We start from the raw sequence: 25,883 nt of genomic DNA, 5'->3' as shown, positions 1-25,883 counted from the left end.
CTGTTTTCTTGTCTTGCCTGGGGGGGACAAATAAACCACTGGAGTCACACTCAGTCTGGCAGCATTTACGCTAAAATAAATCTGCAATGTCCTGTTTTGAACCTCCATATAATGTTTGCCTTTATCCCTGCCAGGGCCACCTGTATTAAATAGTCACAGGATTAATTGCAAACATTTGTGTTGGCCACGTGGACAGTTAGACCAACCAATGCTCTAGCAGATCGAATATTAGAGCTGATTCAGGGCCGTTCGTAAGCGGCCGGATGTTTGCGCACTGCACATGCGCCGGGGCCGGCGTGCGCAAGCCCCACTGAGCAACTGAAGTTCAGTCGCTACAGGGCTCGTAACAAGATGGGACGGCTGTTGATGTTGATTGACAGCTCGCCCTGTTTTGTGGGCAGGTAAGGGGGTGGCTACACAAATAAAGAATTCCCTTAGGAACGCCTGGCGTTTGTTGGGCGGTCCAACTGACATCACTACTGATGTCAGTAGTTGACTTCCTTCTCTATTAGAGCAGGAAGTCCACTCGGCCTTGCGGCAGCTAGACCCTACCCCAGGGTCACCCACAGCTTTGCGAGCGGCTGGAGACCAAAAAAAAAAAAAACACGCCCACAAGCCCTGCGAGCGGTCGCCAGCAGTGAGCAGCTCTGAATCAGGGCCATTGTGTAGATCAATTCCAGTCACCAGATAATCACACGTACAAGCAGATGGGATAACGTGACAACCAGATTGACAGTTCTGTCTAATGAAGTCTGATAGGATTTTCTGAGTCCATGCAACACGCAATGATGTCTAAAATACCAAAAATCAAAGCAAAAGCAGTAATAGTGCCACATTTTAAACTTCTTTTCCTTTACCATTTGGCAATATATTATTGGCTTGTGTATACTTTAAACTGTACTTGGTAGTGAGAGTCTTTTAGGCACACATAATAACCTGCACAGGTAATGTAACATACCTGTTCCTGCAGACGTGCTTCCTTATAGAGATTTAATATTGGTTTTAGGTCTTGGTCATCCAAGAAGGTGGATTCATCCAAACTGTAATTCAAGTTCACAGTGATTGGAGTGAGCTTATCTCGAAATTCAGATTCTTCCTGTAGGAAAATAAAATAATCAACAATACAGTCTAGGAAGGAAAGTTAACTATATAGGGCAGTGTTTCCTAAAGTCGGTCCCCAAGGCATACACATTTCAGTGGTCGTATACCCTATATCAGAGTTTCCCAAACTCGGCCCTCAAGGTATCCTACCAGTCCAGGTGTTAAGTGAATCCATACTTGAGCACAGGTCATTTAAATAGTACCTTAATCATTTTGTTTAACCATATGTGATCAAGCTTGGATATCCTTAAAACTTGGACTGATAGGGTGCCTTGAGAGCCGAGTTTGGGAAACTCTGATATAGAAGCACTGAAATGCATATGGCAGCCGCGTGAACAAGTAGTATGGCGAATAGTAAAAGCTGTGCAGTCCCTGCGCCATCTCCTTGCTCTACTGATGTTTCTTATAGGACATTATAACACAAAGTGTAACAATATGTGACACAAACCAAATTAATTCAATATGTGACACAAACCAAATGAATTCAGGAGTATGGTAATATGATAGGTAGAGGTGTGCTTACCGATATGGTAATATAGTAAGTAGACATATATTGGTTACTGATATTATTATTATTGTTTATATGGCGCCTTAAGTGTTACGCAGCGCCTTACAAAGTACATGACCAAAAAAGTTATATTTTTTTGGTCATGTACATTGTACAATAAAATGCAGGACAAGGATAATATACATTGATACCTTGGTGACCATAACACCCAAATAAGCAACAGAGCATAAGCAACCAAGTGTGAGGTGCCCTAGTGGTGAGTAAGAAGTAGATGAAAAATAAAGTAAGGAGAAGCACAAGAGGGTAGAGGGCCCTGCTCGTAAGAGCTTATGGTAATATGATAAGTATAGGTGTGGTTACTGATATGGTAATTAGACATTTGGTTATTGATATGGTAAGTAGACATTTGGTTATTGATATAGTAATATGGTAATTAGATATTTGATTATTGATATGGTAAGTAGACATTTGGCTATTGATATGGTAATATGAGAAGTTGAGGAGCAGTTATTGATATAGTAATATGGTAATTAGACATTCGGTTATTAATATGGTAATATGATAAGTAGACATTTGGCTATTGGTATGGTAATATGAGAAGTAGAGGAGCGGTTATTGATATGGTAATATGGTAATTAGACATTCAGCTATTGGTATGGTAATATGAGAAGTAGAGGAGTGGTTATTGATATGGTAATATGAGAAGTAGAGGAGCGGTTATTGATATGGTAATATGGTAATTAGACTTTCGGTTATTGATATGGTAATATGAGAAGTAGAGGAGCGGTTATTGATATGGTAATATGGTAATTAGACATTCGGTTATTGATATGGTAATATGATAAGTAGACATTTGGCTATTGGTATGGTAATATGAGAAGTAGAGGAGCGGTTATTGATATGGTAATTAGACATTCGGTTATTGATATGGTAATATGAGAAGTAGAGGAGTGGTTATTTATATGGTATTATGATAAGTAGACATTTGGCTATTGGTATGGTAACAAGATAAGTAGATATTTGGTTATGTATATGGTCGTATGATGATTAAATAGTTGATTAATTGTATTATCATATGATAAACAGCTATCTATTTTATGTACCGGTGCCCACAGTGAGGTGCCAAAGATACAATGTAGCAGGATATTAGGATGAGGGAGTGATCTATATATAACTAGCAGCAACACTGTGAATAAAATAAATGATGCATATGTCTAATGAGATCATTCCCAGAATGTGCCACACACAGAGGACCCCTCACTTTGCTTCTAATGGATTGTAATTAAACGGTCTAAATGAAAACAGTCTGTCAGTGAGTTCTTCTGTACATAAGAATCCCAACCTTCCAGCCCCTGTCATTCATCACCCTTATTGCTGTGAAATGACCCGTCCGTGTTGTATTTAGTTTATTATAACAATAGCTCTAGTTTAGCTGACGTATTTCATGGTTTGATCTATAAATATTGGTGTTTATTACAGCCCATGCTTAGAACTTACTCTGAGATAAACAACAAAGTTCCTGCATTGGGTGGCCTTATCCTTCCCCACCGTCAGATCAAATGTGAGGTGTGAGTCACCGTCGTCCAAAAAGAGCGTCCGCTTCACAGCGCCTCTCTGCTTCAGCCAGTCCAACTCAAGGTCAGCTTTCAGACCTGCGGGTAGACACATCCAATGTAAATCATCATTACAAGGAGGAACATCAAGGAGATGTTTCAAGCCTTCTAAAAATAGGAGTAGTACACAAGTGGAGAAGTTTCCAATAGCAACCAATCAGCTTCTAGCTAGCATTTATCAAATACAATCTATAAAATGGTAGGTAGAGGCTGATTGGTTGCTATGGTCAACTTTTTCACTTGTCCATTTTTCCACTGTTTAGAAAGCTTGAAACATTTCCTCCAAAACGCGTTGTACCTTGTATTCTGATTCAGAGACAAAGAAGTCAAGCTTGGGGGCCAAGCCTGGTTTTCTGGTGCTACAAAGTTATTGACAATAATAACTTATTGTACTATCTTCGGTACGAAATGTAAGACTTGATTTACAATGGACACACAAATTTTAACAGGTTCCAGTTAATACTAGTCCAAGGGACCCGCAATACTTTTAAAACAACTCTCAGACATGATGTACAATTGTGTTATTAGAAACTGCAGTGTTACAAAGTTGTATTGCTATTACGAGTGACTACATATAATGTGTAGTGCCTAGAACCATACATTGAGGGGTGGTGTTAGAGAAGGTTTTGCTAGTAAGACCTGTGAAACTAGGGAGACACAAATAGCTAATATGATCTAGGTAACACTAATTCACAGATGAGAACTCAAATGACACCAAACAATAATTATATGTAGTATGTGCTGTCACTCATTATTGTTGGAGACTCACTAAACCTACAATTTAATTTACCTTATATTCATGATCTACTAATAATCCTCACAACTGTATATGTAAAAGTTTCAGGAGCTGAATAAAACTGATACTTGACAGAAGGTTGTGATTATGGTGGAATATATTTAATATGCACAGTAGACGTCTTGTTTTTAATCCACGCTTGCCAACCTCCTGACTGCACCCCTTGGGTAGGGAGCAGCCAGCCAAGCTCAGTTTGTGGGGGTGATGAGTGCTGATGGGCGTGATGCCACGTTTGCATGACATCACAAGGCCCCACACCCTGCTACACAATGTCGCTATTACCACTATAAATTGCGTCATCTGCTGCCTGGACTGCCCACTTTCGCTTGGTAAGTGGGCGGCTGCTGGCGGGAGGCTCTCGGACGTACCAGGAGAGCAGGCAAATAAGTATTAATCCCATTGAAAACGTCAGTCTCCTTTAGCAGAAAGCAGTTTAATTTACCATATTCTGGATATTTTTTTTATTTCTTAAGAAATTGAAAATAAACCCATTCCCTACACAAGGCAGGGGCAGCCATTTTGTGGACTAAAAGGAGATCTTATCAGAATACAGCTTATCACAAAACACCTCATGCCTTAGTGATGTCACTGATTCCTAGTGAATAAACAATTTGCATTCTCATGAATATTGCTTCAGCTCTCAAAATGGCTGCTGCACTCATGTGACATGGGTCTCCATTATACTTTGTATGGAGGAAACAATGCAATATTATCCGATCTTCTCCCTATATAAAGCCATGCTACACTATCAACAAAATATCAGCCCCATACTAGGTGCAAAAGATACACCTCAAAACAGACTTATTTATGCTTACATACAAGTCTGCATAACTCGCAGTTGCGTCTTCACACCCACACTGGACTGCCTATATAGGAACTGCCCGTTATGACTGACTTCAGTCCTAAATAGAGATGCCATTGAAGTGCGTCTGTCTCTGCACAGGCCGTACTGACGTGAGGACGGCTCTGGAGCGAAAAAAAAAACCACATGAGCTACGCTCAGTAAACAGACGGACGTTCGGCTCAACACTAGGCCCAAAGTGCATAAAGTAAACATGTTTTTTTTTTTTCACATCACACTAAAGTTTTATTTAAGGAAAGTTTTCAAACAGGAGCCAAAACTAAGAAGAGAAGAGGATTGTTAATATATTACAGTCTGCTTTATTTAATTTCTTTTGCCAAAGTTAATTTGCTAACTCTTGGAGATGCGTGCCATTGTTTGTTTCATGTCCTTAGGCTTAATAAACGAGAGATACCGTTATGGCCAAAATTTCCATACAAAACATATAAACACAAAAACATTCCAACTTGTTTGCTTAGTTTTAAGTTATAAAAATGACCTGACTTGTACACACCTGACAGATATATCTGCAGATGATGGTCGTTCATACACACTGAATGGCCATCATCTGCTTGTGCCCTCGGGTCCCGGCGGCCGCATAGGCAAACGCAGGGGGGGGTTTCTGTCTGCCTGGAAACCCCCCTCCCCAGTCCACACCATGACCACAATATAAATAGTAATGTAATAGAAGTTTACTAGTGCTGCATTTTCTTCACAGTATCACAAATTAAATAATTAGTACCACCTGTGGATCTTTTAACACGTATCAGTCAGTAATAAATAACTGGTGCACTAACTAGGAGATCTGGAAAACATGCACTTTTAGGGATGTGCTGCTATAGAGCCCAATATGTACATATACACTATGTCCAGGGCAGTGCTAGGTTATTCTGTTGCTCCCCCAGACTCCCGGACTTGCTCCAATACTCTGAAATGGTGCCCACATCTTAAATAAAAACATTCAGCTCATGCAGGATGGCCTACTGGCGCATTTAATGGCTTACTGTGATCACTGATCCTCTATATGCTGGAATTATGATACACAATACCCTTTGTATGACGTATATTAAAGCTGGTTAAGTGCTAACTCTGCCCTCTTCATTGACTGGCCTATTTTTAAATAGGTGCTAGAACAGCAACTGTATGGGGTCAAATGCCTCCCAGTATAAGTACAGGGCAAGACATGATCTTCGCCAACCCAGAGGTGGTATAAAAATCAATCCTTAGGCAGGGACAAAGAAATACTGTGTTCCCTTTTGACAAATAAAGAAACACCGCTATAAATAAGGCTTTTCTCCATCTTATTATCTTATTTAAAAAAATTAATCAGAAAAAAACACAATCTCCCTTTTGCGTAGTGGTGCAATGTAGGTGCATTAACGCCCTCATACTACTACGGTAACTCTTCCTATTTCTCAATGCAAATGTTTGCACACCAACTGCCACAACCTTATTGGTCTGGAAATCCTTGCTCTTACCCATAAAAATGTGCAAAAGTAGGTACTAGACTTGCAATAGAGCATGAGCTGCAGGTTTCCACTTTTGTGTGTCAGAAATTCCAGAAACTTTTCTCCTTTCATACAACCAGTAAGAATAAGTATGAAAATTGCTACATACTATACACTTCCTATTGGCTGATGTCACCCTACATTTCAACAACAGGTTAATAGAGGAAAAAACATTTTTACAGTCAAGACAGACAAAAATGTCAGCTTTATTTTGAAAGGAGGAAAAATGTAAGGTGGCGAAGAAAGAATGGCCTATACACAGTAATAGCATATTGCCTAAATAATACAATAATAGGTGTAGATTGGGGCTAACTGCTAACCCATCATCAACAACTCATGGCCTAGACGAGGACCATCTGCCAACCCATTGCCAATAACTCAAGGCCTAGACAGAGACCATCTGCCAGACCATCACCAACAACTCAAAACCTAGATGGGGACCAACTGCCAGCACATTACCACAACACAAGGCTTAGAAGAGGGCCAACTGCCAGTCCATCGCCAACAACTCAAGGCTTAGATGGGGTCAATTGACAACCCATTGACAACAACTCAAGGTTTAAATGTGAGCCAACTGCTAGCCCATCAGCAATAACTCAATGCCAAGATGGAGCCAACTGCCAGCCCATCACCTGCAACTCAATGCTTATATGGGGCCAACTGCCACCCATTGCAGCAACTCAAGGCTTAGACGGGGGCCAACTGCCAGCCCATCGCCAACAACTCAAGGTATCTGACACAAAAAATCCCACAGGAACCAGTGGTGCTGCTGACTCCAGTAGTGTAGAAACAGCCTAAACAAGTGTATTTGTGGATACAGCACATCAAGACACTTCCTATCGGCTGATGTCAGCCTACATTTCTACACCAGGTGAATAGAGGAAAAATCATATTTACAGTAAAGGTACTGAGACTACAGCAAGACAGCACTGTTACCATTCTTTCCCACAAAACAAAAAAGTCAACAATCACAATAAGTGGGTGGGAACTTCCAAAGAGGCCAGAGACCTCCCAACCAGGAAATCATTATTATAAACCAGCAACCTTACTACCCCTTAACTGTAATAGGACTACACAAATCAGACCATAAAAAGGGGACAACCCTTAAATTTTTAACATTTGCTCCTAAATGTATTCTGACGCAGCCTATTAGTTTAAATTCCTCCAGCCATATAACATGCCTCATGTCTTCCTCTCCTATATGAATGCGGTCATGTGTCACTGTTCCATTGTGATTGGCTCCTATTCGTTTGATTGACCGGCTTTGGTCTGATTCTATAAGGGAATGTTTTTTATTCATCTAATAGCAACACAATCAAGAACCAGTTACGAAATTGCTCTGTAGACCTGAATTTTAGAAATTCGTACAAACTTCAACTTCAGATAGAACGAGTCATTCTACTACACTTCCTGTTATTACAATAAAGTACTTATTTTCCATTTTATTTAAATGTAAACTACTCATACATTAGGTCATTTGTAATCCCAGCAGTTAAATTGATTTTACATAGGGTAATTTGCCACAAATGGACTGCTTTGTTGTGACCCAGCATACTGACTTACACTGCAGGTTTTCAGATTAGAAAATTAAATCATTTCAACCATCGGTTCGGTTAACATTTAATGCTGGCAGCAGCAGTCTGTCTATGCCAAGCTGAGCGCTGGGCACAGCAGATTGGTGACAGATCGGGTGACGGGCTCGGACTGTGCTGTCTGACTTTGTGGGTGCAGGGACAAGACTTTTAAATTCAGCAAAAATGGGCGACAACTCATTATGTAAAATAGGATTTGAAATAATAAATTATAAGGTTGTTGGCAAGGAAGATTACGTACCTATGTTACGTGGGATGCTTTGTCCTGTTACACCCGCACAGACTCTCACCGTGAAACTGAGGAGATAAAAAGTAGGTAACATTACATAAAGACACTGATCATTTATTAGATTTGTTTCATTGATTTATTTGGTGCTATTGATTAAGGATGATGCAGTCAACGTGTATCATCCATTGAAGTCAATAGACTTGTCAATAGTAGAATGTTTACTTAAGTCTTTGGTAGGTACAGTACAGCTAACTACCACCTACAGTACAGGTAATGTCCACCTACAGTACAGGTAATGTCCACCTACAGTACAGGTAATGTCCACCGACAGTACAGGTAATGTCCATCTACAGTACAGGTAATGTCCACCTACAGTACAGGTAATGTCCACCTACAGTACAAGGTCCAGCGCCACTCTAGGTCCAGCGCCAGGCAGGGCGATGGACCTAGAGAAAGGGCACATCTGCGTCTGAAAAGGGGGCATGGCTAATGAAAAGGGAGCACGTCTTTAAGATGCGTCCCTTTTTCGTCACTCTTGGGGGCGTACCCGACACTTACGGACATGCTGGGCTATCCCCAAGCGCTGCTATCAGTGTGAATGGATGCTGGGTGCAAGCGTCCAGCATCCATTCACCAGCGGTGACTGCCACACCGCAGTTTTCCCCACCCACGGGACACTGCGACCCGCGGGTGTGGACGGCATCCGCAGGCTGTTTCAACGGGGCGCCGGAGGGCAGGGTGCTTTTTGCCCTTTAGAAATAGGGCAGGGCATGGCGCCCCGCTTAAACAGCCTAGCGGGAACTCTAGTACAGGTAAAGTCCACCTACAGTACAGGTAATGTCCACCTACAGTACAGGTAACTTTATCAGTAGGAAATGGGGAAATGACAGCACATTATTGTTAGGAAGAACCTTATAGAACAGAAAGAACACAAGTAGGAGTGGCCTAATGTAATGTGCAATACACAGGCAGCAAAAGTTTAATGTGCAGTAAATGTTACATTTGCTTCATTAGTGTAACTTGTGTTGAACCAGAAAAAATACAGTTATTGTCAGTGCTTATCAGGGCTGTAGCTAGGGTAGTGCGGCCGGTGCCATCGCACAGGGCACCACAGGTCAGGGGGCGCTGTTTGGGCCTGTCAAATTTCTGTTTATTTACATTCTTGCTTGTAGCTTCCTCTTATTTCATCCCCAGCATCTCCTGACCTCTCCTATCTCTTCCCTGGCCCTTCCCCATGAAGCCATGGAACTTTTTTGGGTGCATTATGTCCCTTTGAAAAATGAGGGGGGCGCCAATGCTCTTTTTGGCACAGGGCACCAAAATGTCTACTTACGGCTCTGGTGCTTATCCCCACTTGTTCCCAATAATATAAATTTGCATACAGTATATTTTTTACATTTACTCTCAAAAATTCACATAAAATTTTACAGTTCCTGTACAAAAAGCATAGGTATAAGGGGAGGGGGGTATAAACAGTAGCGTATGAGCAGTGTGGTATATGCGGTGCAGTATAAACGGTGGGGTATAAGCGGTATGCTGTGAGCGGTGCAGTATAAATGGTGGGGTATAAACGGTATGCTGTGAGCGGTGCAGTATAAACGGTGGGGTATAAGCGGTATGCTGTAAGCGGTGCAGTATAAACGGTGGGGTATAAGCGGTATGCTGTGAGCCTTGCAGTATAAATGGTGGGGTATAAGCGGTATGCTGTGAGCGGTGCAGTATAAGCGGTAAAGTATAAGCGGTGCAGTATAAACGGTGGGGTATAAGCGGTATGCTGTGAGCGGTGCAGTATAAACGGTGGGGTATAAGCGGTATGCTGTGCAGTATAAACGGTGGGGTATAAGCGGTATGCTGTGAGCGGTGCAGTATAAACGGTGGGGTATAAGCGGTATGCTGTAAGCGGTGCAGTATAAACGGTGGGGTATAAGCGGTATGCTGTGAGCGGTGCAGTATAAACGGTGGGTATAAGCGGTATGCTGTGAGCGGTGCGGTATAAACGGTGGGGTATAAGCGGTATGCTGTGAGCGGTGCAGTATAAACGGTGGGGTATAAGCGGTATGCTGTGAGCGGTGCAGTATAAACGGGGGGTATAAGCGGTATGCTGTGAGCGGTGCAGTATAAACGGTGGGGTATAAGCGGTATGCTGTGAGCGGTGCGGTATAAACGGTATGCTGTGAGCGGTGCAGTATAAATGGTGGGGTATAAGCTGTATGCTGTGAGCGGTACAGTATAAACGGTGGGGTATAAGCGGTATGCTGTGAGCGGTGCAGTATAAACGGTGGGGTATAAGCGGTATGCTGTGAGCGGTGCAGTATAAACGGTGGGGTATAAGCGGTATGCTGTGAGCGGTGCAGTATAAACGGGGGGTATAAGCGGTATGCTGTGAGCGGTGCAGTATAAACGGTGGGGTATAAGCGGTATGCTGTGAGCGGTGCGGTATAAACGGTATGCTGTGAGCGGTGCAGTATAAATGGTGGGGTATAAGCTGTATGCTGTGAGCGGTACAGTATAAATGGTGGGGTATAAGCGGTATGCTGTGAGCGGTGCAGTATAAACGGTGGGGTATAAGCCGTATGCTGTGAGCGGTGCAGTATAAACGGTTTGGTATAAGCAGTGTCGCATAGTTTGGTATAAGTGGTGTGGTGTAGTCATTGAGGCGTAAGAGGTGTGGTATAAAGTAAACTAGGTAGTATAAGCGGTGTGGTATAAGCAGTGTGATAGAAGTGGTGTGGTATAAGCAGTGTGGTATATGCAGTGTGATAGAAGTGGTGTGGTATAAGCGGTGTGGTATAAGCAGTGTGGTATATGCAGTGTGATAGAAGTGGTGTGGTATAAGCAGTGTGGTATATGCAGTGTGATAGAAGTGGTGTGGTATAAGCAGTGTGGTATATGCAGTGTGATAGAAGTGGTGTGGTATAAGCAGTGTGGTATAAGCATTGTGGTATATGCAGTGTGATAGAAGTGGTGTGGTATAAGCGGTGTGGTATAAGCAGTGTGGTATAAGCAGTGTGATAGAAGTGCTGTGGTATAAAAGGTGTGGTATAAGCAGTGTGATAGAAGTGGTGTGGTATAAGCAGTGTGATAGAAGTGGTGTGGTATAAGCAGTGTGGTATATGCAGTGTGATAGAAGTGGTGTGGTATAAGCAGTGTGGTATAAGCAGTGTGGTATATGCAGTGTGATAGAAGTGGTGTGGTATAAGCGGTGTGGTATAAGCGGTGTGGTATAAGCAGTGTGGTATAAGCAGTGTGGTATAAGCAGTGTGGTATAAGCATTGTGATAGAAGTGGTGTGGTATAAGCAGTGTGATAGAAGTGGTGTGGTATAAGCGGTGTGGTTTAAGCAGTGTGGTATATGCAGTGTGATAGAAGTGGTGTGGTATAAGCGGTGTGGTTTAAGCAGTGTGGTATATGCAGTGTGATAGAAGTGGTGTGGTATAAGCGGTGTGGTATAAGCAGTGAGGTATAAGCAGTGTGGTATATGCAGTGTGATAGAAGTGGTGTGGTATAAGCAGTGAGGTATAAGCAGTGTGGTATAAGCATTGTGGTATATGCAGTGTGATAGAAGTGGTGTGGTATAAGCAGTGTGGTATATGCAGTGTGATAGAAGTGGTGTGGTATAAGCGGTGTGGTATAAGCAGTGTGGTATATGCAGTGTGATAGAAGTGGTGTGGTATAAGTGGTGTGGTATAAGCAGTGTGGTATAAGCAGTGTGATAGAAGTGGTGTGGTATAAGCATTGTGGTATATGCAGTGTGATAGAAGTGGTGTGGTATATGCAGTGTGATAGAAGTGGTGTGGTATATGCAGTGTGATAGAAGTGGTGTAGTATAAGTGGTGTGGTATAAGCAGTGTGATAGAAGTGGTGTGGTATAAGCAGTGTAGTATAAGCTGCATGGCATAAACAGTGTGTCATAAATGTGGAGAACTAAACAGTTGTCACATGTGCCGCTGCAGCTCTCTGCCTGATTGGCTCTCAGTGGTTATCCCAACTACCTGGACTCTGACTGCTACGTGCAGTTACTCACCTGCCCTCAGCCTGAGTGACCAATCACAGGAGACCTCTCCCTTCATTAAGGATTCAAGCCTGTTCCTGCCTGCCGGTGATAGTTTTGTTCCTAGTGGATGTTCACGTGGTCGCTGCACGCTGTGCTGTTCCTCGCTTCCTAACCTTGTTCCTGTGTCTAGTATCCTGGTATAATCTCATGTCACTCTTATGGCAGGTACAGCTCTGATCTGATACAGCTGAGACTCTATAGTTATCCATGTTGTCATATGAGAAGATATTCCATGCCACAACCAGGGAAGGATTTTATCAGTCTTATGAGTAAGTCACAGCTGTGCTAAACGTAATTATGGGCCTTATTCAGAGGTGAACGCTATGCGGATGTTTGTGCCAATGCATTATGTACTGCACATGTATCGCGATGGTGTACCGCCAGAGGTCATAGTGAGTATTTGGAAGCAGAGAGATTGACAGTCAGTGTGTGTTTATGGGAGGTAACGGGTGGAGGAGTGGCTAGTGAAACGTGGGTGTGTCGCAAGCGTTTTGTGGGCGCGTCGCAGCCAGCGACTGCGTCCTTGTAGCTGTATGCAGCTTCGTGGCCCCAGTGGCTTCCAACAAACACTCGGACCAACGACGCAGCCGCAATGGGATTAGCCTCCACCTCTGAATCCCTAAGGGCCTGACAAATCGGTTTCACATCGGTCGCACATTGAACTTGTGAGTAACCCTAGGGCTGCCCAGATTATCCGTTGCAGCTAAGTCGCTGTGCCCAGGGAGACTGTACACAAAGATGCAAGCGTCGGCTGCGAAACGCCCACAAAGCGGTCGCAACACACCCGCATTTAACTAGCCCCTCCCCGTTACCTGCCATAAATGTACACTGACTGTCCATCACTCAGCATCCAAATACTCACTACAGCCGCCGGCGGTAAAACCATTGTGACACGTGCGCAGTGTGTGACTCAAAAACATCGGTCAATTGGGCAACCATCGGCATAGCGTCTCTGAATCAGACCCTATATTATATCCCTTCTATGCACCATTAACATATCTTAAACAGACACTAAAAGAAACCTCTAATCACAGTGAAGTGAAAGAAAACATTGATTTCCTCTTTGTACGGTGATTAAACCGAACGAGACCTGACATCTGGCTGGTCCCTTACCTCACTTAAGGACACATTTCCTACACGGTATAGAGCAAGATATTGCCAAGAATTTGAGGAATAATTACGGCAAACAACACAGCTGCTCTCATGAGAAATCCGGAATATGTGGCTCATTTTCCAAGAGTGATAAATAATGGACTGATTAAAGCACTAAACCGCATCCTGATACAGCCAGCCTCTTACCACCATCACACAATGAGCCCGATTCTGAGTGGAATGCAAGAGCGCACGCAGCAGTGTCTATTGGCGGTCGCCCGTCTGCGAGACTGCAAATGCCGCCACAAAGCCTTTCCTTGTGTACATCTGTGCGCTGACTGTGCAAGGGCTAAGATGTCTGAAGACAGGGGGTCATTCAGACCCATTCGCAAGCGGCAGTACGCTCGCAAGTGGGTCGATGTTCCCCACTGTGCATGCGCACGGCGGAGGGTGTTCCGTCGTGCGCATACGCGAGACCCGGACTTCGACAGCCAAGCTGTCGCTCCGGGTCTCGCACCAAAGGGGGCGTGCTGTCGATGGTGACTGACAGCACGCCCCCTTTGGTGGGCGTGCCTGCCAGACGGAGGCATTCCCATGGGAACGCCTACCGTCTGAAGCCGGCCCCACTGACATCACTAGTGATGTCAGTGGGAGTGATTTTGGCTCTGATAGAGCCAAAATCACTCCTGGGCTTGTGGCTGGGAAACCCTACCGCAGGGTTTCCGTCGCAAGTCCGATGGTCAAGACCATCGCGACCATCTTTTTGGACGCTCGTATATGCTGTGGGTGGTGACCCACAGCTATACGAGCGTCCAGGAGGACGCTCCATTTTAATGGAGGAGGGCCCTGATTCAGAGCGAGCGCTCTGGTCACAGCGTCCGGCTCTGAATCAGGGCCATAGTTGCTATGCAAAAGCATCCATCTCTAAATCATGCCCTATATATCTATCTAGGTCAGGGGAAAGACACTAAACATAGGAAGTCACTGGGCCTGATTCAGAAATGTACGCTAACCTGATGTTTAGCGTAAATCTCCGATGGTTTCGGGAGTTCGGGGTGAGGGGCAGGACTGTGGCTGGCCACCATTCCCAGAAACGGGGGGGTGTCACCCCTGTTTTCCACAAAAGACGAGGCCCAGGGTCTGCGACGGTGGACGCAAATTTCCTGACCTCGCAGCTGCCAGGACTCGGCAAAGCTGTGTTAAGCTTCAGCCTCTGCAGCCTGGCCAAAGGAGCAACCACCCTGACCATCGGTAGCAATGTTGATCGAAGGCTGCGACCTCGGTTGCAGCGCTGGGATCGCAGATGCAGTAAAAAAGTGTATGTTTCTTACAGACACCTCCTGCTGCATCAGCATGTGAGATGGATGGAATTGCACAGGCACTTTCTGTGCAGCTCTGCAATTTCGTCCATCTTGAATCAGGCCCACTGAGCAATCCTGTCATGCCAACCAAAGTACCATATCTGACTAAGGCTGCCCAGGGGCGCAAAGAGGGGGGGAAGCAGGTACAAATTGCCCGGGCTTCCCGAGTGGCCCGGCGGGGGCCCAGGTCTGACGCCGCCCCCCCCTCTTGCTGATACAAATTATGGGACTATTTACTAAGCCTTGTATGGATATAAAGTAGCAGCCAATCAGCTCTTAACGGCCATGTCACAGGCTGTGTTTGAAAAATGACAGTTAGGAGCTGATTGGTTGGGACGTTATCTCTGTTCACTTTATCTCCAGCCAAGGCTTAGTAAACAGACCCCTGTGTCATCACATTATTATTATTATTATTAGCATTTATTTATATGGCGCCACAAGTGTTCCGCAACGCCTTACAAAGTACAAAAACAAATTGTATACAAGTGACTTACAGAACAATACAATACAGGACATGGATAATATATATTGCTACATTAGTGACCATATCACCCAGATAAGCAACAGAGCATAAGCAACCAAGTGTTAGGTGCCCTAGTGGTGAGTAAGAAGTAAATTACACTATAGTAAGGAGAAGCACAAGAGGGTAGATGGCCCTGCTCGTGAGAGCTTACATTCTAAAAAGGTGGGGGAAGACAAACTGGGTTGACACAGATGGGGTAGATGGGGACGAATGAGCATGTAGCAAGGAGTTAGAATGATAGCTGGAAGGCTTTGATGAAGTAGTGGGTCTTGAGAGCCCGTTTGAAGGATTGCAAACAGGTGGAGAGTCTGATGCGGAGTGGGAGAGAGTTCCAGAGGTGGGGAGCAGTGCGGGCAAAATCTTGGAGGCGGGAGTGGGAGGAAGTAATCAGCTGGCATGAAAGGCGGCGTGCATTAGTTGAGCGAAGAGGGCGGAGAGGAGCATGAAGGGAGATGAGATCAGAGATGTATATGGGAGAAGATTGGGTGAGGGCTTTGTGAGCGAGCGTGAGAACCTTAAATTGGACTCTGAAAGGGAAGGGGAGCCAGTGTAGGGCTTCTAGTAGAGGGGAGGCAGATACAGAATGTTTGGAGAGGAAGATAAGCCGTGCAGCAGCATTGAGGACAGACTGGAGAGGAGAGAGATGGGATTTGGGGAGGCCAGATAGGAGGAGGTTACAATAGTCCAATCTGGAGATGACCAGTGAGTGTATGAGGGTTTTAGTAGCATCCTGGGTGAGATAGGGTCTGATCTTAGAAATATTTTTGAGATGGAAACGACAGGACTGTGAAAGGTTCTGGATATGTGGTTTGAAGGAGAGGGATGAGTCCAGGATAACTCCAAGACAGCGCACCTTGGGACTAGATGAGATAGTTATTCCATCAATTGATAAAGAAATAGTGGGAAGTGAGGTGATGTGGGAGGGTGGGAAGATGATTAGCTCTGTCTTAGACATATTAAGTTTAAGAAATCGCTGGGACATCCAGGAAGAGACAGCAGAGAGACAGTTGGAGATACGAGTCAGAAGAGAGGGGGAGAGATCAGGGGAGGAAAGGTAGATTTGAGTATCATCAGCATAGAGATGATAATGGAGGTCAAAAGAGCTGATGAGTTCACCTAGAGAGGAAGTATAGAGGGAGAATAGGAGAGGACCAAGAACAGAACCTTGGGGAACACCTACTGTAAGAGGCTGTGGAGGGGAAGAGGAGTCGTGAGAGGAAACTGAAAAAGATCGGTCAGAGAGGTAGGATGACAGCCAGGAGAGGGCAGTTTCACGTAGACCAAGGGAGTGAAGGATATTCAGCAGGAGAGGGTGGTCCACAGTGTCAAAAGCAGCAGAGAGATCAAGGAGAATGAGAAGAGAGTAGTGGCCTTGGGATTTGGCAGCAAGGAGGTCATTGCTGACTTTTGTGAGGGCAGTTTCAGTGGAGTGGAGAGAACGGAAGCCAGACTGAAAAGGGTCAAGGAGGGAGTGGGAGGAAAGAAAAGTGGTAAGGCGGTTGTAGACAATCCGCTCAAGGAGTTTGGAGGCAAAGGGGAGGAGAGAGATGGGACGGTAGTTAGAAAGAAGGTTAGGATCAAGGGTAGGTTTTTTAAGAATGGGGGAGACAAGGGCATGTTTGAATGCAGAAGGAACAGTGCCTGATGAGAGGGAGAGGTTAATGAGGTGGGCAAGATGGGAGCAGGCTGAGAGAGAGAGGAAGCGGAGGAGGCGGGAGGGGATGGGATCAAGGGGGGAGGTGGAAGGGGGGGAGGACCGGATGAGGGCCATGACTTCCTCTCCAGATACAGGGGAGAAGGATGTTAGAGTTGGTAAAGTTGATGGGGAGGGGTGACTAGGGAAAGGAGGAGGTGGAGAGCTGGGGGACTGATTGGATATGATGTCCTGACGTATGGAATCAATTTTAGATGTAAAGTAGGTAGCAAAGTCAAGGGCAGTGAGCAAGGAGGGGAGACGTATTAGAATGTAATAATAGCTGGTCTGAACTATGACCCCTCACACCAATCTCAGAGATGCGCAGGACAGAGTGGGGGCGGTGATAGAGAGTGGGGGAAGCAGAGAGGTGCGTGGGGGTGGAGACAGAGAGGAATAAAATAAATAAAGCCAGACAATCCGGTCATTACAGTGCTAATATAACATGGAGAATTATTAACGGGTTGGGTACAGGATGATGGCGCTCAGGATCCCAGTGGTCAGTATCCCGACGCCGGCATCCCAATGCTGATGCCCCCAGGTAAGTAATCCTAACCTTACCCTACCCCTAACCCTCCCTCCCCGCAGCCTAAACCTAACGTCCCCCCCACTACTTAACCTCCCGTCACGCAGCCTAAACATAACCCCCCCACCCCCCCCCGCATTGTAACCATAAACCTCTCCCTAGTGCCTAACCCTAACCCCTTATGCTAACCCTCCCCCTAACCTCAGTACTTACATTCGGGATACCGGCAGTCGGGATGCTGGCTCCGGTATCCTGATAAGTGTCAGGATTCCAGCGTCGGCATTCTGATCGCCAGAATCCCAGCAGTCTGCATTCTGACTGTGGGCTCGATGCATACCAGCTCGCTAGATACATTCGCACGTTAGATGCGTATGCAAATGTCGGCAAGGCAAGCGATCGCACGGCAAGGCGTTAGCATGCCCACTATGTCTTAGCGTGCAATCATATTGTGTATGCAGACGCCCACCAGCCTGTCTTAAGACGCCCACTTGCGCACGTCATCTCCAGTGTATGTGTATGCAACCATCGGTACATCGTGTACCATCAGAAGCGAACGCAGCGCTTGTGGCTGACCATACCCTACCGCAAGCACTGCGCGTGCTTCAGTATGAAATACAACCACGTGACGTGTACTATGACGCTGCCTCCTAATTGTGCACGCCTCTGAAACGGCGTTAAGATGCTCAGGTACGCCTATGTTCGCACCTCCACTCCCCCGTTTCTAGTGGCCAGCCCCAGTCACCATCCACAAACGGCTTCTCCTGTCACTCAGTCAGCCATGCTGTCTATGCGCAGCGAGCGTACGCTTCCCGATTGTTCTCACTGGTTCACGTACGCGCATTACGATGCGTACGCATGCACAGAATGCAAACAATCGGCTGGCTGCGTGCGAATGCATCTTAGCGAGCGAGTCTAAATTGGGCCCACTAAAACCTTCCACAATAGAGTACACTGTCACAATTCCTGAGCAATACTCACCCTGGCGGTGTAACAGTTTTTGCCATTGGTATAATATGTTGTATATTGCATTCCAGTTGTAAGCAATAATCTTTCCCTATGATATATACAGTGTGATATATGATCCACCATAACTTATGACACCATAGTGATGATTTTTCAAACCTTCTACTGAGGACAAGCAGAGGTGCTACCCATAGCAACTAGTCAGATTGTACCTATCATTTTACAGACTCTACTAGGTAAATGACAGCTAGCATCCAGTTGGTTACTATGGGCAACGCCTCCTTTTGTCCTCTTGAGAAGGTATGATAAATCTCACCAAATATTTGATATACAGTACACCAATCATGAAAATATGAAATCCTGACAGAATAAATATTTAAAAGTGCCCTAAATAAATTCCCTAAGAACCTGCCCGTGAAATAAGCCGAAGACAACGGCCTGTTATGTGAGTCGTGTGTGAATCCTTATTTATCTTGTCATTAGGTTCCAGTTGAAATGCCAGTTTACAGCAGGGAACACTGGGCCTGATTCAGAGCCGCTCGCTCTGAATCAGGGCTAGTTTTTTTTTTTTGGATCGGCCTCTTGGCCGCTCGCATAGCTGTGGGTGACCACCCACAGCTATTGCGAGCGGCCATGATGATGGTCGCGATGGTCAAGACCATCGCGACCTTCGGGCTTGCAACAAGACCCTTGTGGTAGGGTCTCGTGGCCGGAAGCCCCAGAGAGATTTCGGCTCTAACAGAGCTGGAATCTCTCAACTGACATCACTCGTGGGCGGCAGACGGTAGGCGTTCCCATGGGAACGCCTCCGTTTGGGCAGCCACCCCCCCGGCCCGCCCACCATAGGGGGCGAGCGGTCACTCAACATCGACAGCTCGCCCCCTTTGGTGCGAGACCAGGAGCGACGGATTGCCCGTCGCTAGCCGGGTCTTGCGCATGCGCACGACGGAGCCGGCTCTATTGTGCGCATGCGCTGTGGGCCACCATCGACCCGGTTGCGAGCGCTCAGCGCTTGCGACCGGGTCTGAATCAGGACCACAGATTCATTTCTCTGTGTCTTATGAAGGAAATCCTAAAAAAGTAAAAACTTCGGAGTACGTGAGTTGAGAAATGATGCGTTACAGAACCTTCAAAACAATATTAGCTCTAGCCTCTAAATATTTATATACTCCTCTGCTCTCTTCAAGTGTATTATATGGAAAAGTAATATCCATGTTTATTTTCTCTATCCGGCCCTGCCATGTGGATCTCTGCTCTGAATGCTACCTGGCGATATTCCATTAATGAGGTGTATGGGTAATGCCGATTCGCGTTTAATGTGAGCAGCCACAGAAATGTAATTATTAATGGGATACATCATTCTTAGAATGTCGTGTTGCTCTCTGCTTTCATGAGAGTTACACATCCAGCCTCGTTGTGTAGAACCTCTCTCAGGTTTTCAATACATGCCATCCCGTAATTTCCATTCCACAGGCACATCCATCAGCATACAGTCTGTACACGTTACACAGCTGGCTCAGGAGTACAAGATGGATCCCGCGGGACTGAAGAATTATGTGCCTGTTGGATTTAACCTACTAATCGTTTTCAGATGCTGAATGCAAGGTTATAATAACTACAATATAATATCAAAACAACATAAACCAAAGCGATAACAAAGAACAACTATCGGCTAAGAGGTTTCTAGACATCGTTGCAATGGTCTACTTATTATAACTTAGAATCCCTGAAGTTTGTGTACTGTACAATGTACTGTCAGGTTTTATTTTCTCTACACACCAAGTTATAAGGTGAATCAGTGACTAGGATATAACTCATTTTACAGTGCATGATATAGTAGCTTTATGTTGTGATATATATAATTTTGGCTGACTGAAATTCAGCCATATTTCTTTACAAAGCTTGCTCACATTTGTAAATAGCAAAAGTAGAAAACAAACCTTTCCTGACCATAGAGAACACCAGACCCTGTAGGGTCAATACAGGACTGGTTCCCCAGTAGAGCCTAGCATATAAAATAGCCTGTGCTAGTGTTCTATTTGACCCCAACGGACTATGGGGAATAAAGCAATTAACTAGATTTGGACCACTAAAGTTTAACTTTACCACATCTGCGTTACGGTTTAACAGGTGTACTGCACCAGTCAACTCCCCACCCAGTATAACGAATAGGTGTGCTGCACCAGTCAACTCCCCACCCAGTATAACGAATAGGTGTGCTGCACCAGTCAACTCCCCACCCAGTATAGCGAATAGGTGTGCTGCACCAGTCAACTCCCCACCCAGTATAACGAATAGGTGTACTGCACCAGTCAAACCCCCCACCCAGGGGGGCATTACTATTGCGGGCATGGCTATAGGGGGCATTACTATTGGGGGCATGGCTATAGGGGGGCATTACTATTGGGGGCATGGCTATAGGGGGGCATTACTACTGGGGGCATGGCTATAGGGGGGCATTACAACAGGGGGCATGGCTAAAGGGGGGCATTACTACTGGGGGCATGGCTTTAAGGGGGCATTAATATAGGGGGCATTACTACTGGAGACACTACTATAGGGGGCATTACTAATGGGGGATTACAACTGTGGGCACTACTATAGGGGGCATTACTACTTTGGGCACTACGATAAGGGGCATTACTACTGTGGGCACTACTATTTGGGGCATTAACACTGTTGGCATTACCACTGCAGGCACTACTAATCAGGGCACTGCATGGGGGACACCACTACCGGGGCCATTGTGTAAGGGGCACCACTGCTGTGAGCATTGTATTAGGGGCACTACTACTGTGGGCCTTGTGTATAAGGGGTACTAATTTGGGCATTGTGTAAAAGGGGTACCACTCTGTGTCATAACATGAATAAGGGACTAATATGTGGCGGAATTTGAATTGGGGATACTGTATTATAAAGGGAATTTCTGTGTGCGGCACAATGTATTATACAGGGCATTACTGCGTGTGGCATAATGTGTTATACAGGGCATTACTGCATGTGGCATAATGTGCTTATAAAGGGCATTACTGCCACATGACAATTATTCGCCACAAGGGGAGAGCTTGGGGGAAGCCCAGCACCTTCGTAAGTGCTGGGAACGCCCCACAGTGTGATGAATTGGGGGTGTTCCGCCCCCTTTCCGGAAGCGCGTGCCCAGAAAGTTTTGTTTTTGTGTGTGTGTGTGTGTGGGGGGGGGGGGGGGTTGGGGGCGCAACTGTGAACTTTCGCCCTGAGCTCCACAATGTCTAGAACCGGCCCTGCACCCAGTATAACAAACAAGGGTCCTTTTTAATGTTTTATTTACTTTACTTTAAACAGTGCCACATTGACCTTTTACTAATAAAATATAAACCGACAACTACCTCTACAGATAAACTCTTTGGAGTTATTTACTAAAAAAGTACGGTCGTGTAAACATGCCGGAACCTGATCAGAAGTGAGCTTTGATTGATTTAATGCTGGTTCGGTAATGACAGCCAGCACCTGAAGAAGAGGGTTACTGCTCACCTGTATATTTGCATTTTCTTAAGAGATACTGTAACTCCCGCCATTGCGATTTTAGCAATTCTCACTTACCAAGTCACCAGGGTCTCCAATGTGTCCGAGACGGAAAGCTGACAAGTTTTGTTTTCGGGGTTAAGGATCATGGGATGGAGAAGAAGTTGGGCATCCACAGTAACTACAGGTCTGGCCCTGAATACAGAACAGAAGGAAACAAGTGATAAAGAGTTAAGCAATGGCAGGTGTTACTATAAAGGCAGTTATTAATAGATGCTGGCATATTTCAGGGAAACACGTTGATGTCTAGAGAAATGATGGAAGACTAGCCTCTGAGGTCACTCTACTCTCCAAAATAGGCCACAATAACCTTAAGTCAAGATTTCTAGAACATTGTCTAACATGTTACCAGCAATTGTCAAGCTTTGAATAACTTGTTTGATATAACATTCCCCTTTGTACTGCAAATAGAGGTCGATCCCGCCTGGCTACGCCAAGTGTCGGACTGCGCTGCAGTTTGCTAATTTTCTCTGCCTCCAAAGTCATTCATAGTACTTATATAGAGAGCTATGGAGGAGTTACAGATGGAGGCCTTCAGAGGCGAGAGGTGGGAAACATACCAACTCAACTTCAAGTAACAAGGGGTCTCCAATCGTTATATGGTGACACTGCTATATTAAGCAGTGGTTGCCCAAAAGTGGCATACCCTTCTTCTACAGGAAGTTCCAAGTCTTACATTTCCAAAGGTATGCAAAAATTTTAATGGGTTTTAATATATTGTATATAGTGTTTTATATAATATTAGAACTAAAATTTCTTGAGCCATATACCAAAATAATAAAGAAGTTCTCAAAACCCAATTCCTCGATCATTGGTCACACCCACTCATCAACTATGTTGGGCCTCCTTATGCAGGTCCACCAGTAATTGCAGCTACAAAGGCCAATTAAAGACTATAATTCAGTGATTCCCAACCTCGGTCCTCAAGGCACCTAATACCCCTTTTACACCGGAGCTAAAACCCGGGTTTTTGAAGGGTTAACCCGGGCAGCTCCCTGGTGTAAAAGGGGAGAGAGTTGGATTGCCGGGTCGAGTGACCCGGCAATCCAACCCAGGTAACTAGCAGGGTTTAACACGGACGTAGCCCGTGAAACCCTGCTGTGAGAACAGCGCACTCCGGGTCACGATGACCTGGAGTGCGCTGCTAGCCAGCCGATTGGTGTGGCTTCAGTGGCGCTTGGAGATGACGTAATCTCCAAGCGACCACTTTCACTCCGCAAAAGCCAGGTCTATGCAGACCCGACTGCGGTGTGAGCGGCGCTGACTCGGGAATATCCCGAGTCGGCGCCGGCAAAATTCCGGGTCTGATCCGGATAGGAACTTTGTTCCAACTCCGGGACAGACCCGGAATTTAGGTGGAAAAGGGGTATAACAGTCCTGGTTTTGGTGATATCCACGTTAAAGCACAGATGGTTTAATCAAACTAACTGAGGTACTAATTAAGTTGCTTGTGCTCAAGAATGGCTATCCTTAAAACCTGAGGCGGGATGCACCAAACGGAAAATGCGTTATAGGGTAACACTATTGCTGGCGTTAACCTATAGAAGCCTATGGGCTTCTACCGGATCGCGCTGGTATGAGGGATCCGATCGGATCCTTCCAGCATGCCCCGCGGCCGTCCCGGGTCATAAACCCAGAAGTCCACTGTGCAGGAAAGATCGCAAAGGACAGCTCTTATCGAAAGAGCTGTCCTTTGCTGTACAGATCGCATATGTTAGTGCATATGCGATCTGTACAAAATGGCGATGTCCGGCGGTAAGTTTTACTGCATCCCGCCCCTGGACTGTTAGTGTGCCTTGAGGACCGAGGTTGGGAATCACTGTTCTAAGGATATACAATGGTACACACATTGGGTTATTAATGACACAAATAACATGGGAGGGGCTATCATGGGAGATGTATCCTTGTTCACTGGGTGTCTTTAGGTGCTCAAAGCAATTTTGTGGGTTAAGCCAAGTCATGTGGAGCCAGTGACATCACTGAGGCATGAGGTACAATAGATTATACCTCAATGATGTCACTGATTTCTACTGGATTCATTGGCGGCATTCTTGGCGAAGGGTGCGCTTTAACGTTGTCTTAAAATATATAAATTAAATAAAAATAAAAAAAACCATTAGAAATGAAATGCTTTTATAAGCATCATGAGGAACTAAATAACAAGTTGTTTTTTTTAAATCCTATGTTGCTTATTTAAACTTTGGAAAGAAATCACCTTTAGCATTACACATTTATCATTATCTGCTCTGAGCTCTGCGCTTTCTGCCCCGAGCTGTGAGGTAATTATATAGGAGGAAGAGAGCTGGCTCAGCTGAAATCCTATTTCCAGAAGTTCACTGATCCCTACCCTGTTTTCCCTACAGTCTGTCTGAGGATAAAATAAAGAGGGAATTACAACAGACTTCAGTGTCCCTTTCTAACAGAGAGAGTTCTATTTATAATCTCCTAACGCTGTTGTAACTTGGCAGGGCCTGGTCACTGGGGAGACTGCAGCAAGCTCTTGTTATGTCATCTTTCATTACCAAGGAAAGGGGAAGGCATTACCACCAGCAGTAGACATGGGGGAAGATGTATCAGGCCTTGGAGAGAGAGAAAATGGTAACGTTGCTCATAGCAACCAAGCCATTTGTCTAGCACAGGGGTTCCCAACCACAGTCCTCAAGGCACACTCATACCCCTTTTCCACCTAAATTCCGAGTCTGACCCAGAGTTTTTCCTATCTGGATCAGACCCGGAAGTTTGCCAGCGCCGACTCGGGATATTCCCGAGTCAGCGCCGCTCACACCGGAGTCTGGTCTGCATAGAACACTAGTGAAAGTGTTCGCTTGGAGATGACGTCATCTCCAAGCGCCACTGAAGCCGGACCAATCGGCCGTCTAGCAGCACACTCCAGGTCATCGTGACCCGGAGTGCGCTGTTCTCACAGCAGGGTTTCACGGGCTGTGCCCGTGTTAAACCCTGCTAGTTACCTGGGTTGGATTGCCGGTCACTCGACCCGGCGATCCAACCCTCTCCCCTTTTACACCAGGGAGCTGCCCAGGTTAACCCTTCAAAAACCCGGGTTTTAGCTCCGGTGTAAAAGGGGTATAACAGTCCAGGTTTTAGGGATAGCCATACTTGAGCACACGTGACTTAATTAGCACCTCAGTTATTTTGATTTAACCATCTGTGCACAATCATGGATATCACTAAAACCAGGACTGTTAGTGTGCCTTGAGGACCAAGGTTGGGAATCACTGCTATAATTTATGAAGCATACGTAACGTACTCTAACTGTACAACACTATCGCCTGCAGTTTGCAATTAATTGGCTAAAATTCCTTGTTTCAAATATGCCACGAGTAACCACTAGTACCTTAAATGTCACTGTTATCCTGTTAAACCAGGTTTGTTTCATCACAAATCAGTACCCAACTGCCTGAACTATATAAACCAGAGGTTCCCAAGCTCCACCATTACCGTCCACGTTTTAATGATAACCATGCTTGGTGATTTAATTAATTAGCACATCAGTCAATTTAATGTCAGGTTCTCAAACTCGGTCCTCAGGACCCCACACAGTGCATGTTTTGCAGGTCTCCTCACATAATTACTAGTGAAATAATTAGCTGCACCTGTAGATCTTTTAAAATGTGTCAGTGAGTAATGAATACACCTGTGCACCTGCTGGGTGACCTGCAAAAAGTGAACTGTGTGGGGTCCTGAGGACCGAGTTTGAGAACCACTGATTTAATGTAACCATCTGGGCTCAAGCATGGATATCCTTAAAACCTGGATTGTAATGGTGGAGTTTGGGAACCTCTAATATAGACTGTATATAGATCTTTTTTAATATCCTTAATACCTGCTTAACAATTAATAAGTCAATATACAGGTAAAGAAAGTCTATATAAACCGGTCTTGATCTAGTCCCGGGCCTTTAC

The 25,883-nt window shown here is 45.3% G+C and overlaps 1 protein-coding gene across 1 annotated transcript in view; it reads right to left on the bottom strand.

Annotated features, from left to right (window-relative positions):
- Positions 1-25,883, bottom strand: part of ITGA8 (integrin subunit alpha 8) — a 212,997-nt gene that overhangs the window by 87,289 nt on the left and 99,825 nt on the right. Inside the window, exons 15-18 of the mRNA XM_088478635.1 lie at positions 21,979-22,095; positions 8,201-8,256; positions 3,107-3,261; positions 959-1,096 (exon numbers count right to left, since the gene is read on the bottom strand). Of these exons, the coding sequence (XP_088334761.1) occupies positions 959-1,096; positions 3,107-3,261; positions 8,201-8,256; positions 21,979-22,095 (466 nt within the window). The remainder of the gene's footprint in view (positions 1-958; positions 1,097-3,106; positions 3,262-8,200; positions 8,257-21,978; positions 22,096-25,883) is intronic.

This window comes from Taudactylus pleione, unplaced genomic scaffold, assembly GCF_031769625.1.
Source record: "Taudactylus pleione unplaced genomic scaffold, aTauple2 ptg000216l, whole genome shotgun sequence".
In the NCBI taxonomy this organism is placed as follows: domain Eukaryota; kingdom Metazoa; phylum Chordata; class Amphibia; order Anura; family Myobatrachidae; genus Taudactylus; species Taudactylus pleione.
Note: the sequence above shows the minus strand (reverse complement) of the source record. Positions and strands in the feature narration are given on the sequence as shown.